We start from the raw sequence: 14,836 nt of genomic DNA on the forward strand, positions 1-14,836 counted from the left end.
TTTTTTTTTTTTTTTTTTTTTTTTTTTTGGTTTTTCTCCGGTACCGGGGCAGTACTTGTATTTGTGTGTGTGATTTCTATATTTACATGTTGATGTGTTGTGTGTTATGCTCCTTGTGTCTGATCTGCCAGATCAGACTGAATTTTAAAATTTGAGCCACAAATCATTCATTAAATTATGCTTAGCACTGACTTCTCAGCAGCTATTATTCTGCGGATGTGCAAAAAAGTCTAAACTATGAATTGTTTTCAAATGAAATGGAATTTTATGAATACTAAATTTAATATCAAATGAAGTTGATATGTAATATTTTGTAAGTATTACACTAAAATTTTCTTAATTGTAACTTTCTAGTCTTTTCTTACTGTAGGAAAGGTAATATTTTTACTTTCTCAAGAGTTTAAACTTAGGAAAATTTCCTGCTTGTGGCAATGGTGGACTAGTTGACCTGGAATAATTCCCTTACCAAAGGCAATTTAAAATGTTCAAAGGTAATTTACAAAATCTTCTTCAAACTATCAAAGACCTAAATGGGAAGTAAGGAATTACCAGGTCAAGTAAAGGGGATAGACTGAAATTCCAAACAACTCAATGATGATTTAGAGCTGCTTCTGCCCAGGAGGTTATGAAATACCTTTGTGGAATAAGAATATACAGCTGCTTTTGGCAGGGAGATGAAGATTTTCAACCCTGAGTATGATGTGAGAGCATAAAGGATCTTCACTTGAGAACAGAAAGTGCTGTCCTGAAGAAACAATGATCAGTTACGGCAATGAGGTGGAAAGAACATTCAGAGAGAAGTTTGAAGATAAAAAGGAGAGTTTTCTCACCATAAAAGGAACTTCAAGTGAGTATAGGACAAATATTTATAAGAGCAATCGAGATCAAAACCTGAGATAGCTGGGCATGATGACACACGCCTGTAATCTCAGCGCTCTGGAGCCTGAGGCACAGGGTCACCTCAGTTCAAGGCCACCCTGGACTACATAGTGAATTCAAGGCCAGCTGGAACTACAAAGCAAGAATCCTGTCTCAAAAAACAAAAACAAAAACCCAAAATCCAAGCTAAAACAAAAACCAGAGGTAGGAGGTGATGTCTTCTAGTTCTTATCCTACGCCTTGCGTATGACCCATGTCTGTTAGAGATTATTTGGATTCTATGCAATGCCATTCCAGAGAAAGCCTTAGTTCTGCTATCTCTGTAATCTGTTTGCCTATATCCACGCCATACACACCAATCCTACCACTGTATGTCCAGCTTGCTGAAACTGTCTTATACCTTCTAGCTCAAAAACAGGTCCAAGGGGGCTGGGGATTTAGCTCAGCGGCACAGGGCCTGCCTGGCAAGCGTGAGGTCGTGAGTTTGATTCCCGGTACCAGAAACACCCCCCCACCAAAAAAAGACCAAAACAACAACAAAAAAACTGGTCCAACGATCCAAGACAGAGAACCAAAATCTGTATTTTGGAGAATTTTGTACTTAAGTGGGCACCATAAGCAGCATGGATATCTATTCCATTGCAGGGGAAATAGGGCAGGGATATACCACTTTCCACTGCTGAAAGTTGCAGAAAGTCAGTCTAACATCAGGAAAATGAATCTGGAAATATAAGGGGGAGAACTGGCTTCAGACTGTTCTTAACAATAAAGTGGCCATAAAGCCTCAACTAAAATCACAACAAGCCAATTCTCGTGACTAGGATAACATCAACAAATTCTTCAATGAAATCACCATTCTTTTTCCATTCTAGATAAAGATGATACTGAGCCCAAATATAGCATTTTAACAATATATTAGAATGCCTACTTAGTTTGCCAGCAATTCCACATCAAGAAGTATACTCCTAAGAAATTATTAGAGGAGTGGCCATACAGCATGCATTTATTTTGTAACTTTAAAGTGGATTAATGTTGGCTAATAGAATTTTTTATAGGAATAGGTCACAGTGCTATTTGAAAACTCTTTGATCCACCTTACTTCATTCAGGCCTTAGCCTTTCCAGTTAAAAGAATATAAGACACTGTTTCCAGAGGCTACTCTGAAAATTAAAATGAAGTAACTGCAACATCTTTTCTAGGAATGGTTGAATGTAGTGAGAAGTAAGTCTAATACTATCTATACAGACATTTCTTGTTCAATGCCCGAGTTCAGTTCCTGTGACTAGATTGTTAAATGTATTTGTCACTAAGTGAGGAATTCTATATAGCACGTACATTGCAATATTCAATAAGAAATGGTCAAAGGGAACTCCAGCTTGATGACTTTTGCTTTTATTTGCATAACTCTCACATTCAGTGCTGTAATGTGTAACAGAACATGAAACTACATTACTGTGCTATACAGTACAATCATAAAAAATTACAGTACTATATAAACAAGGTATACTGTACAAAAAATTGAGCCTCTACATATACAGTCATGTAACAAAAACAAGAGAGGTTGTAAGTCTGAGCGGCAGGCCATAAGTCTGAACAGTGCACCTCAGTCCTAAGTCCAAACAGTTGTTCAATAGGTGAGTCACTAAACAAGGAATATCTACAATGTTAGTATCTAGGACAGAAATGTTGATAAAGATTTATCCCTCCCTCAAAATGTATCCTCAGTCCTGTCATGAGGGACCAGCAGACTTTATTTATAAATCAATTTATTGGGGACATTTCACATCTATATTTAAAAGAAATAAAATCAGAAATCATTCTCTTATTCTTTAAAGGTCAGAAAAAGCCCAACTGACTGATTGCTAATTCTGTCACTCAGTTCTCTGGGGATAATTAATTTCATCTGGTAGGTGTGTAGAATAAATAGAAGGGATTTCTTTCTTTCTGTTTATTTTTTCATCATTTTGAAAGAGACTACATGTCCAAAGAGAGTACATGTGGACCACTGAAGGGGAAGAGGTTGTATTTTGGTAATTGTGCCCATTTTGCCAAATCAAAATCAGAAGAAAAATTTTCCTATTAAATGGACTGGGAAACACCATAACAATAGCCCTAGAGTTGGGAGTAATGAAGGGAGCTGGATCACCCTGACTTATCCTTTTTGTAAAAATTTTGAGATATGTCTAGAAGAAGTTGAATTGGAGAGGTGGAGAGGACTGAAAGGGATATGAGGATATAGGAATAGACGAAGGAAGGGACAAAAAGAGTTAAGGTGTAAAAGTGGGAATAAGTTCAGTGATTATAGTGAGGGGTTTTCAATGACTATGTAGAGAATCTAAGCAATGGGTAAGACTGTATGAATAGTGTAAGATCAGATCATATGGGGTCTCCTTAGAAACACAATTTAGGTTTGGTTTGATAGTGAATGGAGAACTTTCATAAGTATTTCAACCCATATTGCCTTAAATGAAAGCACCATTTTAGGACAAAAAGTAGCTGATGTTGTGTTACGGTGATAGATAAGAGAGTGGTCTTTGGAGAAGGTTGAGCCTGAGGTCAAGGCCTGACACTGGAGTTTGCTACTTTACCATACATGACTGAGGAAATTATTTTGATAAGTTTCTGGTTCTTTTCTGCAAAAAATAAGGTAGTATTACCTACCTCTCAAGATCATTGTATGCACCACATATAAAGAGATCAATTTAGAGTTAGTATAAAAAGCAATTTGGAGGAGATAGAATCTGTGGACAGGGAACTTTTAGGTAGCTGCTGCAGTATGTGAGCCTCTGCAAGGGTGGTACGTAAACTAGTAGAGAGGGAACACAAATTACAAAAGAAAAAAAGTAGGGCAGGTGACTAATTCTCTTTCTTGTCTCATTCATCTTGTAAATTTTTCTATTCATTTGGGGGCATCTGGGAACTTGAAACTACCATTTGAAATATACAGTCCCTCCCTCATACATTACCAATTGTTTGTTCATTCTCCTAAGCTACAAAGAACCACCTGCTCTCTCTGTATCATTCTGACATCTGCAATGTATGCTCCAAACTGTTTTCTCGGTCAGATAAAAAGCAAAGTAAAGCAAAGCACTTTTTTCACATAATTTTCAAGTTTTGTTTGCAACTTTCTCCTCCATTCCTGAGTTTGGCAATCGGGTCTCCTGCAAAATGCCCGCAGAAAGAAGATTTCCCATTTTAACAAAAAGCAAAACTCAAATCTAACTCTGTCTTTTCCAGGTTTAGGGAAATCTTAAAGTTTTTTCTGAACCCTGGCCCAGCATTTCAGTTCACAATTCCCGCAGCCAGCTAACATCATAAAAATTATTACATACAGGACTCTTGCAATGTTCAAGGCTTTGAGAACTTGGGATTTGTTTTCGTCGTGTTTGAATTTAGCACAGAGCTTGCTGTTTCAAAGAAGTATCTTCTGGTTTGTGTACATTTCTGAGAAGTAAGGTACAGCAAAAATTTTTCTTGTGTGGAAAAGTTCCTTTCTGCATTTTAATCGAATTCAATTCAGTGTTTGCCCTTTCTTTTTTCTTTCTCCTCCTCCCTCTCTTCTCGAGGAAGGACTAGTCAAAAAGAATTGTTTCAACAGATCTCGCGGTGCTATTCGAGATTCTGTAGTTTAAAAAAAAAAGAAATGATGCAAATGAGCCTGTGCCTTCCGGGGTTTGGGGCTGGACTGCAGTCTTCTGAGCCGGTTGAAAGCAGCTAAGGGCCGAGGCGGGGCTCTGGAGCCTTCCCTTTCTTCCCTCCCCCACACTCCTAATCTCTGTTGGGCGCCTAGCTCCCTTCTAGCCTCGCTGCAGCTGCTTTGCAGCCGTTTTCAGCATCCAAACAACCGCAAGCCAGTGTTCCCAGGATGGTGATCCGTGTGTATATTGCATCTTCGTCTGGCTCCACGGCGGTAAGGAGAGCGGGGTGTCCACCTTTGTTATTTTTCTTACCTACCGATCTCTTCTGCTCCAGAACCGTTAAATTGTTGTTCATCTGGCAGCTTCTCCTTCGGAAGACATACGCACCCCGTACCCTACTCCCTTCTTCCCTTTCTTCTTTTGTTGCATGTTTTTTTTTTTTTTCCCCCCAGGGAGTTTTATATGTGTTTGCCTTCCGACGTTAGGGCCACGTTTCTCCTATGAAGGAAAAAGAAAGCTACAAAGTTTTGGGAAATGGGAGCTGGTGATATTGGTTCTTTAGGGTTAGGTGAGGAAGTCAAACAAAATCACACACTGGTGAGTTTCAAGAATGACACACTCAGCAGATATGGTCTAAGTAATGATGAAAACGGAAGGAATGAATTTCTGTAACGGATAAGGGTACGCATTCTATTACTGATGGAGACTGAGTGGAGGCCTAACTGCTGAGGTTCTGGGATTACTCTAAAACATGAAACGCCTGTAATGGATTTATTTTGAGAGTACATAGGAAAAAGGTGTCTAACTTCAGTTCAAAAGCATGTTAGAACTAGAAAAAATGGGAGAAGTTGAGAATAATGATAACATTTTTAAAAAACTTTTTAACATGAGACATTTTTTCCCCCATGTTGTTTCTCATTTTGAATTTTTCTTTCAAATGGTTTTACTTCTAATATTTTTTAACTGCTTTAAATATATTGAGAACTGGAAAGGGAGCTAACAAGTGGCTTTTTCTGAAAAGGTAGGCTGAGTTGCTGCTTCTTCAAAAGGTAGGATTTTCTCCTGGATCCATTTGCTAATCGTTAACTGAGGATAACACTTTTTTCAGCAGCTCTGAGGAGGAGAGGATATACTCTGTGAAAGCCGAGTATATCTGCTTTAAAGGAAAATGTATCTGCTCTTCGCAGCTCAAGAGAAAAGCAGGAACAGATGTTTGGGTTCAAGATGGAAGATACAGGAATGCCTCCCTCTCCTTGAGGTTTAGAGCAGCAGTGATTCTGGGTTCTTTTTTTTTCTTTTTTTATATTTATATCTAAGAGGATTTGGAATAGAACTGAAAGATTTGTGGAACTGCAAGAATTTTGCACCTTGAGTTTTTGTCTTCAGTAACCACTATGCGTGGGGATGTTTGGACAGTTTTGAGATAATGAAAATACATAATCATGTCTTTGGAGCAAGTTTCAGTTGTAAAAAAGAAAACCTTAAATTTCCTTTGGAACACCACATTATAAGTCTTTTGTCTTATTTTTCATATACATATTCTGATATTTTAAAGTAAAATTTGAGTTACTCAGAGACAATTTAATACAATAATTGTAACATTTTAGAAAGTAGCTCAACGCCTGTAGTTATACCCCTGATTAGATTTAACAAATAAGGTAGTGGGGCTGGGGATTTAGCTCAGCGGCAAAAGCGCCTGCCTGCCAAGCGCAAGGTCGTGAGTTCGGTTCCCGGTACCGGAGAAAAACCAAAAAAAAAAAAAAAAAAAATAAAATAAAAAAACAAATAAGGTAGTTAGCTTATCTTTGGGAGCTGTGAAGTTTCAATGCTGCTATTTGTTATTTGCTTTTTCTCTCTTTTACTGTCCCCCTCACTCAAAATGAATTCTATTCAAATAACAAATGCACCTGTCTTTGTTAACACTTAAATTTTTAAGAGTCTTCAAAATGATTGAAACTTTTATTAATTTCTTTAATGGACTCTGTTGTTAACAACTGCAAAAGGCAGGGGCTGGGGATTTAACTCAGCGGCACAGCACCTGCCTGGCAAGTGCAAGGTCATGAGTTCGATTCCCGGTACCAGAGAAAAACCAACAATTGCAAAAGGCAGGTGTTTGCGTTAGTTCAAATTTTTTCTCATGGGTAAAGATCTGTCCACTATTTTAGTTACTACAGTTACTGTGAACATGTTGTTAGCATTCTGTTGCTTATCACCAAGATACATTCTTGCTTTATTATGATTTTACAATACTTTTACATGCTAAAACAGTACAAAGTACACACACTTTAGAGAGATTTGCTGTATAACATAAATAGGGTACTGATTATTTATTTCAGAAAGGAACTCTTCAGTTTGCAGTATTAAAATTCTACCTTAAGGTTGTGCCAACATTGTTGTCAACAATGACTTAGAAATGTGGGAGAAATCTGAGGGAACCCAACAACTGCACAAAGGAAGATGTTTCTGTAAGTGACAAACTTTGTCTAAAGAATATTTAAAATTAGCTTTGGGTTGGTGGAGTTTTTCACTGTTTTTGATTCTTAAGATTGGATGTCATAAAAATAACCAGTATTACATGGTTTATTGGGCAGAGGAGGATGTGGATCTGTGATAATTGGCAAGACAATGTTAACTTCTTTGTAACCCAAGACTTCCAGTACTTAATAACCCCATTTATAAAAACAAAAACGCGTTTTCAAACTTGCACTTAAATCAGCCCGAGTACAGAGAAGTATCACTTGCAGTGAAAGCAGGTACTGTATGTTGGCCTTTGCAACAATTTTTTATAGTAGCCCTAAATAAGGATAGCCAGAAAACTTCAAAGTGTGTCAAGTGCTATCTTATTTTTTCTTGACAATTGTCTTATTATTATTATTATTTTTTTTTTTTTTTTTGGTTTTTCTCCGGTACCGGGAACCGAACTCACGACCTTGCGCTTGGCAGGCAGGCGCTTTTGCCGCTGAGCTAAATCCCCAGCCCCACAATTGTCTTATTATTATCTCTATTTTTCAGAGAAGGAAGTGAATGTACAGTGAGTTTAAACAATGTTTTTATACACCTAGTAAGCCCCAGAGCTTGAATCCAATGTGCTTACCCACTACGAAATGTATCTTCCCACTGATGCATGGCAGCTAGTAGGCATGAAGAAGTAAATGTAAACATGAAGTGAGAGGAGAAGGAGTGAGTTGTATAGGTGACAGTAGGTTTGTATGGGCAGGGGTATATAGGGGAATAGCAAAATGGGGAGTTAACGTGAAGGAGAGATAGCATGTGTAAAGGTTATCGAAGGTAAATGTCAAAAGGGGGGGGTAAATGTTCAGTGAAATCCAGGAAAATAGAGAAGACATGCATATTTTAGAAAGCTTAAATTCATCTTTGATAGGTCCAGATGTGAAAACCCAAACTTTAGTACTAGTTCTCTTGATAGGAACAATTTAGCAAGAAATGCAGTTTCAAAGCTTTATGTCCATAGGAAGTGATCCTGCCTGTTCAGAATTGTTTATGCATGTTTTTAACTGCTGTGACATTGTAGTATACACCACAATTTTTTCTTTCTTTTTTTGTTTTGAGATTATAATGCTTTCTAAATTTACATTTCAGAGAAAAGGAATAGAAAGTCCAGTGACTATATAACTTAATAAATTGCAACAGCTTTGAACCAAACCAGCATTTACCTTTGGTCAGAATTGTTTAGGTGATGATAAATTATCAAATTTTTACTAGCTTGGGAGAATTTTGCTCTGATATTTCTTTCTGCCAAATGAATAATGATCCCCATGCTACATCTGTTATGCATTCTATTTGTGCTTTGGTGTAGAAGTTTTATAATTGTGGTAAAAAGGTGGTTCCTGAGGATATAATTTATTAAATAACTTCTATAAAGTAATCTCTTTTATAACTGCTAAAATAGAAGATAATTGTAGTTTGAATTGTCCACATATTAAGTTAAATATACATAATTCTTTTTGGTGGTACTCAGGGCACGTTATAAAAACTAATGAATAAAATGGAAACTTTTGATTGCCAAATCATGACTTACTTGTCACATTATTTTCTTCATTTACATAATGTGTCCGGGCGTGGTGGTGCACGCCTGTAATCCCAGCACTTGGGAGGCTGAGGCAAGACGATCATTAAGAGTTCAAGACCAGCCTGGGCTACAAAGGGAGCTCAAGGCCAGCCTGAACTGCATAGCGAGACCCTGTCTCAAAAACACACACACACACACACAAAAAAAATAGATAATGTGGATATAGAAGAGCAAACCACAGTTCTTCATTATGTGTTTTTCAACTAATTATATTTTAAGTGATAGAGTGTTTTGCTGCTCTGCGTTTGTATTTATAAATTGAACTTTGATTTGATGTAAGCTTTAGTTTTTGTCATACCTGCCAAGCCTTGTTTCAATGCTATTTAAAGCTATTCACAAACTACTGGAAAGATTAACATCAAAAACTATTCATCAAATGACTGGACATGCTTTTTGGATGCGCTGAACAGTGAAGAATGGCAGCTTTCACATGACAGATGTAAAGACTGATCAGTGTCTTCAATTTAGTGCTCAGTATTTGATCGGTTATTTCCTACATTTCACAGCAACTGTGGCAAAGCCATTGGAATAGTTCAGCCCAATTTAATCAGGCTTGAAAAACACAATTATTGATGAGGGTGGTTCTTGGGTATTTAAAAATATTTAAAAGTTGAATAGTTATAGGTAAGTATGTATTGTGGATGTTATTGAAAATTCCATAATGTGGTAAGAAAGAAGAGTTTGTGGATTCATCTCTTAACACAGGGACTGTTGATGAAGGGTAAGGGTCAATAAACCTTAAGGTTAATCCCCCCTGGGGATTTGACTGTAGAAAAATAAAACTCAGACATAATCAGGTTGAATGTTTCAATTCCCTAATATCAAATATATATATCATATATATATTTGAAATATATATATATTCTAAAGTATATATTGAATGATCAACTATGTATGTTTATAGGGATATTTTTTGGTTTAATTGAATTATCAAAGGTGAATTTTATATTTCATTTGTTCCTAATAAAATTAAACACACTAAGAGTGTGTTGTGACTAGCTGATGATTTGTTTGTCTTTTGATCTGAGATGTCTTTTTTTTTTGTTTGTTTGTTGTTTTTCTCCGGTACCGGGAACCGAACTCACGACGTTGTGCTTGCCAGGCAGGCGCTTTGCCACTGAGCTAAATCCCCAGCTCTGATCTGAGGTGTCTTTTAAACCTAGAAGTTAATTACTTCCTCTAGCCTCGACCAAAATTAAACAACAATACTCTTAGAGTGAAGGGACAAGTCATTTATATTAGCTGTTTTTATTAATGGGAGAAATAAAGCAGAAATTTTACTTGTGGGCAGGAAAGAATGATTTTAAACACAAGAATTTCTTTTTAACCCTAGTGCCTCACATTTGAGATATATTTGTCTAGTTGGAACTTTATAGATTGCCCAAACATTTGGCAGAACTTCAAATATAAGTTTAAAAATGTGAAAACTTCAGACTGTATAAGTATTTAGTGCTGCTAGATTTTTTGTTTTGGCTGCACTATTTCATTTGCATGGCTGATCATGGTTTGACTGTAGTAATAGTAATGGCTAACACTTGTTTATGCATCATATACTGTATATCAGGCATCGTGCTCGGTGCTTTATATAAATTATTTAATATAATTCTTGCAATAACACTTTGAGGTAAGTGCTACTATTAGTCTCCTCTTATGTTACTTGAAGGGGGTATCTGAGAGATCCAGAAGAAACAATAAGTATATTGCTTAAAATTGAAGAACTAGAAATGGCAGAGCTGGGATTAGAATCCAGTTTGTTCTGACTTCAGAACCCACTCCTAAACACTGATTTATACATCCTCTGTATACATTTTGGGTAGATATTATGTCAGTAGTACATTACCACAATTGCTGGTGTAATTTGGATCTGGAATATCCCCCAAAACTCACATATTGAAGGCCTAATCCCCAAAGTATCAGTGTCCAGTGGTGGGTTTTTTGGGAAGTGATTAGATCATAAGGGTTCTAACTTCATTAGTGGTTTTTTTTTTTTTTTTTTTTTTTTTTTTGGTTTTTCTCCGGTACCGGGAACCGAACTCACGACCTTGCGCTTGGCAGGCAGGCGCTTTTGCCGCTGAGCTAAATCCCCAGCCCCTTCATTAGTGGATTAACCATTGAAGAATTCAGAGTTTGACGGTGTTATTTAAAAGTGATAGAAACTATTAAGAAGTTAGCTTAGTTGGAGGAATTAGGTCATTGAGGGTGTGCCCTGAAAGGATATTTATTTTTTTCCCCTGCCCCTACCTGCTCTCTCTGCTTCCTGACCTCCATGAGGTGAGCACCTTTATCTTACCACATCCTCCCTCCTATGATGCTGTGCCTCACCACAGGTCCAGAAACAAGTGACCATGCATGAAACCTCAGCAATTGTGAGCCAAAATAAATCTTTCTTATTTTAAGTTGATTTTCTCATGCAGAAACTTAAACATATTTGGTTTTCACATCAGCTAAATATTTTGAACTTCTCAGAAAGGGGCTGTAGTTGGTGTAAACTTTTCCTGTGAATTTCTACTTAAAAAATAATAAAGGTGTTAAATTTAAATGTTCCAGACAATGTTGAGGGAGCGTCCAAGGTTGATGGCAATGATACAGAGTTTACTAAATGACAAGACACACACCTGGTGAGTTTTAAATTGAAAAAGTAGGAAGGATGACTAGACCCAGAACGAGGATAAACCTTTACCAAATTTATGTGATATGTGATATATTCTCCTGAAAAAGATATTGAAAGGCAAATACAAAAATATGAGGAAACTGAGAAAATATTTATTATCTAGTTAGATTAGGATTTATGATTTGGTTTTAATTGAATTTGAAAAACGAATGTTATTTTAGTACATTGTTATATCAAGTTAGGTATTGTGTAGTTATGAATAGGCTTTGTATGGGCAGCTTGAGAGAATAATGTATATCTCACTTAGTGTTTAATTTGACTCTACCAAAGTATTGAACTTGAAAATTAAATTATGTATCTTAGGGATCATTGCAGTTTCCAAATGTCAGAAACTCTTTGGGAGATGTCCTTCTAGCTGCATAACATGTGTGAACTTTTAAAAGTCACTAACTCCAGATTTCATGAAAACCCAACACTTCTAACATAATCATATATATAAATAATTTATGTCTAGTTGTCCAAGTGGATTTATTATAAATGAATATCTAATTATGTTTGAAATCCACTTGTTTACAGAGATGAATTTGATTCTTGCCTTTACATAATGTCTTTGGGTAGGGAAGCTTTAGAATTGTATTGTGAATGGAATGCAAAAATAAAACCAAAGAAACAATAAATAAATGTATGACAATATGTAAAGAAAATCTAGAAAGGAGCTATTGGCACAAAAATGGGATAACATTGTGTGCAACAGCTCATGGTAAGAGAAGCTATTCTGGGGAAGAAAAAAGCAAAATCTGATTCCTTCAACTATCAAACCATGTATTGCTCTGAAAACAATACACGAAAGCATATTTATATTACATCCCAATAACTGAGTAGCTGACAGAATTCTAACACACACACTTGCAAAAAGGACTGCCATTTGATGTCATAGATTGTTAGAAAACATTTGAAGTTAGAATGTTAGGCATTACTTTGTGTCTAATTTTTAGTAAAAAAGTGTAGGAATTTTTATTTCATATTAGTGGTGAGTAATTTTTCTATAGTAAAATTAATAGACATTTCTCAAAAGTGTGAATGGCCAATAAATACATGAAAAAATGTTCAGCATTACTGACCACTAGGCAAGTGCAAATTACAACTCCACTGAGATACCCCAGAAAGAATGGCTGTCATCAAACAAATCTAATAATACCAAATGCTAGTGAGTCTGGGGAAAAAGAACTCTTGTACATTGTTGGTGAGAATGTAAATGAGTACAGTCGCCATAGAAATCAGTGTGGTAGGGGCTGGGGATTTAGCTCAGTGGCACAGTGCCTGCCTGGCAAGCACAAGGTCGTCAGTTCGATTCCCGGTACCACAAAAAAAAAAAAAAAAAAAAAAAAAAAAAAAAAAAAAAAAAAAAAAAAAAAAAAAAAAAAAAGAAATCAGTGTGGAGATTCCTCAAAAAACTAAAAATAGAAATTCCATTTGACCCAGTTATCACCCTTCTAGGTATCTTCCAAAAAGAGTTAAAATTACCATATTACAGGGATACATGCATACTCATGTTTATAGCAGCACCATTTATAATACTTAGATCTTGAAAACAGCATATATGTTTGTCAACAGATGAGTGGATAAGGGATATATGCTTTGCACACAATGGAGTACTACTCTGCCATAAAGAAAGGTAAACCTGAGGGATTTGTAGGTAAATGGATGCAACTTGAGAACATTATGTTAAGTGTAATAAATCAAGCACACAAGTTTGAATATCAAATAGTTTCACTTATATGAGAAAAACATTTGCATACAAATAAAACGCAAAATAGAAGATAATTAAATAGGAAGTAAGAAGCTGAAATAATTCTCTAAATTAAGTATTCTGCTGTTTCAGAAGTATTTTAATATATATGCTAGTTTGTTCAATTTATACTGCTAGTTTCTCTTAGGTCATTGAAAAGAAAACTTGGTGCTACTTCTTCTTTGTAAGAGAGAATCTTTTTTGTCTCTGGGTAACTACTTTGAAGATAATGGCACACAGTGTTTATCTTGTTATTCTTGTATTTTATTATGAAATTTTGTTTTATTTTTCATAAAATAAAGATAGAATAATTTTGATCTGTGATCAGAACTAGAACTCCTAACCATTTAGATTTGCTTTTCACATTATCTTAATAGGTTTTTAAAAATTAAGAATAAAGCATAGTATAAAGCTTAGTGTGGTAGAACATGCCTGTGATTGTAGTACATTGAGGCTGAGGTAAGAGGATTATAATTTTGAGCCCAGCCCAGACAGCTTAGTGTGTTAGCAAGACCTTTTCTCAAAAGTAAATAAATTAATGAATTAATTGATTAAAATAAAGTAAAAAGGGCTTGGGAACTTGGGAATGTAGCTCAGTGTGAAGACCCTGGGTTTAATCCCTTGTACTGCCAAACAAAAACATAGCCTAAAAATGCAGATATCATGTTGTATGTAATAGTATTATAGTACCAAACTTTTTCCAATATTTGCTCAAGCTTTAGAGGTTGCCTCTATGACAGTACATGGTTCGTGTCATACAAGGAAGATTTCTGATCCAACAGAACAAACTGAAGATTTTGAGGCCAGATTAATGTTTTTACAGTTGCTTTCCTAGCTTTCCTCTTCACTTATGGATGGGTCTGTCAAAAGTTAAAGATAGCCTGTAGAGCTCTACTTTAGAACTATTTCAAATCTGAACAGAATGATAATTTATCTATCTCTTGTACTTCTCACTACCCAGAAAGTATACAATTACAATGCAGTACGTTTCTTAATAAATATTCGTTGCATAAATAGATGGTATGTTTAAATTTAAGTACAATCAGCTCATCTAAGTGGAGATTTGCAGCTGTTAGTTGGAAATATGTGACTAGCGTTTGGGAACAATTGTGGCTGGAACGTGTGGGAGTCATTCACATGGAGGTATTTGAAACTGTGGGAAAGACTGCTCACAGAGTGAGATGGGAAGAGGGTTGAAGACAAGGACAGTTCTTATGGTTTAGACCCAAGATTTGCCCCTAAGACTTTAGCTTTGGAGGTGGGATCTGATGGGAAAGGGCTTGTCCTTGGAGACATGACCTGCTGTCATTGGCTCCTCCCTTCTCTCACTGTGTCTTGTCTGCCATCGGCTGAGCATCTTTTCCTCCATGCCCCTCTGCCATGATGCTTCTGCCTGACAGCCAGCTAATCATAGACTAAAATCATGAACCAAAATAAACCTCTCCTCCTTTAAGTTGTAAGATTTACAGATTTTGCCCAAGTGTTGAGCAAGTAACTGAGACAACAGTACTTTGGTGAAAATTCACATTTAGGAGGATGTGAAAGGAACAGGAGCAGAAGCGAACAGGAAGATTCATTATGAAAGCTCAGAGTACTGTCCTTTAATGGAAATCAGGGTAGGTAAGAGTTTTCAAAGAAGATGACCATTGTTTCCTAGTGCTCTACATGAATGTGAAAATTGATAAATATCACTGAATTCAAATAAGGAAATTATTAATTACCTTAGAAATCATGGTTTCAGTGGACTGGTGGATACAATAATCTGGTTGAAAGGGTTATACATGGGCAAAATGAGGAAGAGATGGGTGTGTAGACATTTCTCAGTAGCT

At 36.2% G+C, this 14,836-nt stretch overlaps 1 protein-coding gene across 1 annotated transcript in view; it reads left to right on the forward strand.

Annotated features, from left to right (window-relative positions):
- The first annotated feature begins 4,542 nt into the window (after positions 1 to 4,542).
- Positions 4,543 to 14,836, forward strand: part of Sh3bgrl (SH3 domain binding glutamate-rich protein like) — a 63,519-nt gene continuing 53,225 nt past the window's right edge. Inside the window, exon 1 of the mRNA XM_005410074.2 lies at positions 4,543 to 4,789. Coding sequence (XP_005410131.1) covers positions 4,745 to 4,789 — 45 coding nt within the window. The 5' untranslated portion in view covers positions 4,543 to 4,744. The remainder of the gene's footprint in view (positions 4,790 to 14,836) is intronic.

Source organism: Chinchilla lanigera, unplaced genomic scaffold (assembly GCF_000276665.1).
Source record: "Chinchilla lanigera isolate Chin_1 unplaced genomic scaffold, ChiLan1.0 scaffold00128, whole genome shotgun sequence".
NCBI lineage: Eukaryota > Metazoa > Chordata > Mammalia > Rodentia > Chinchillidae > Chinchilla > Chinchilla lanigera.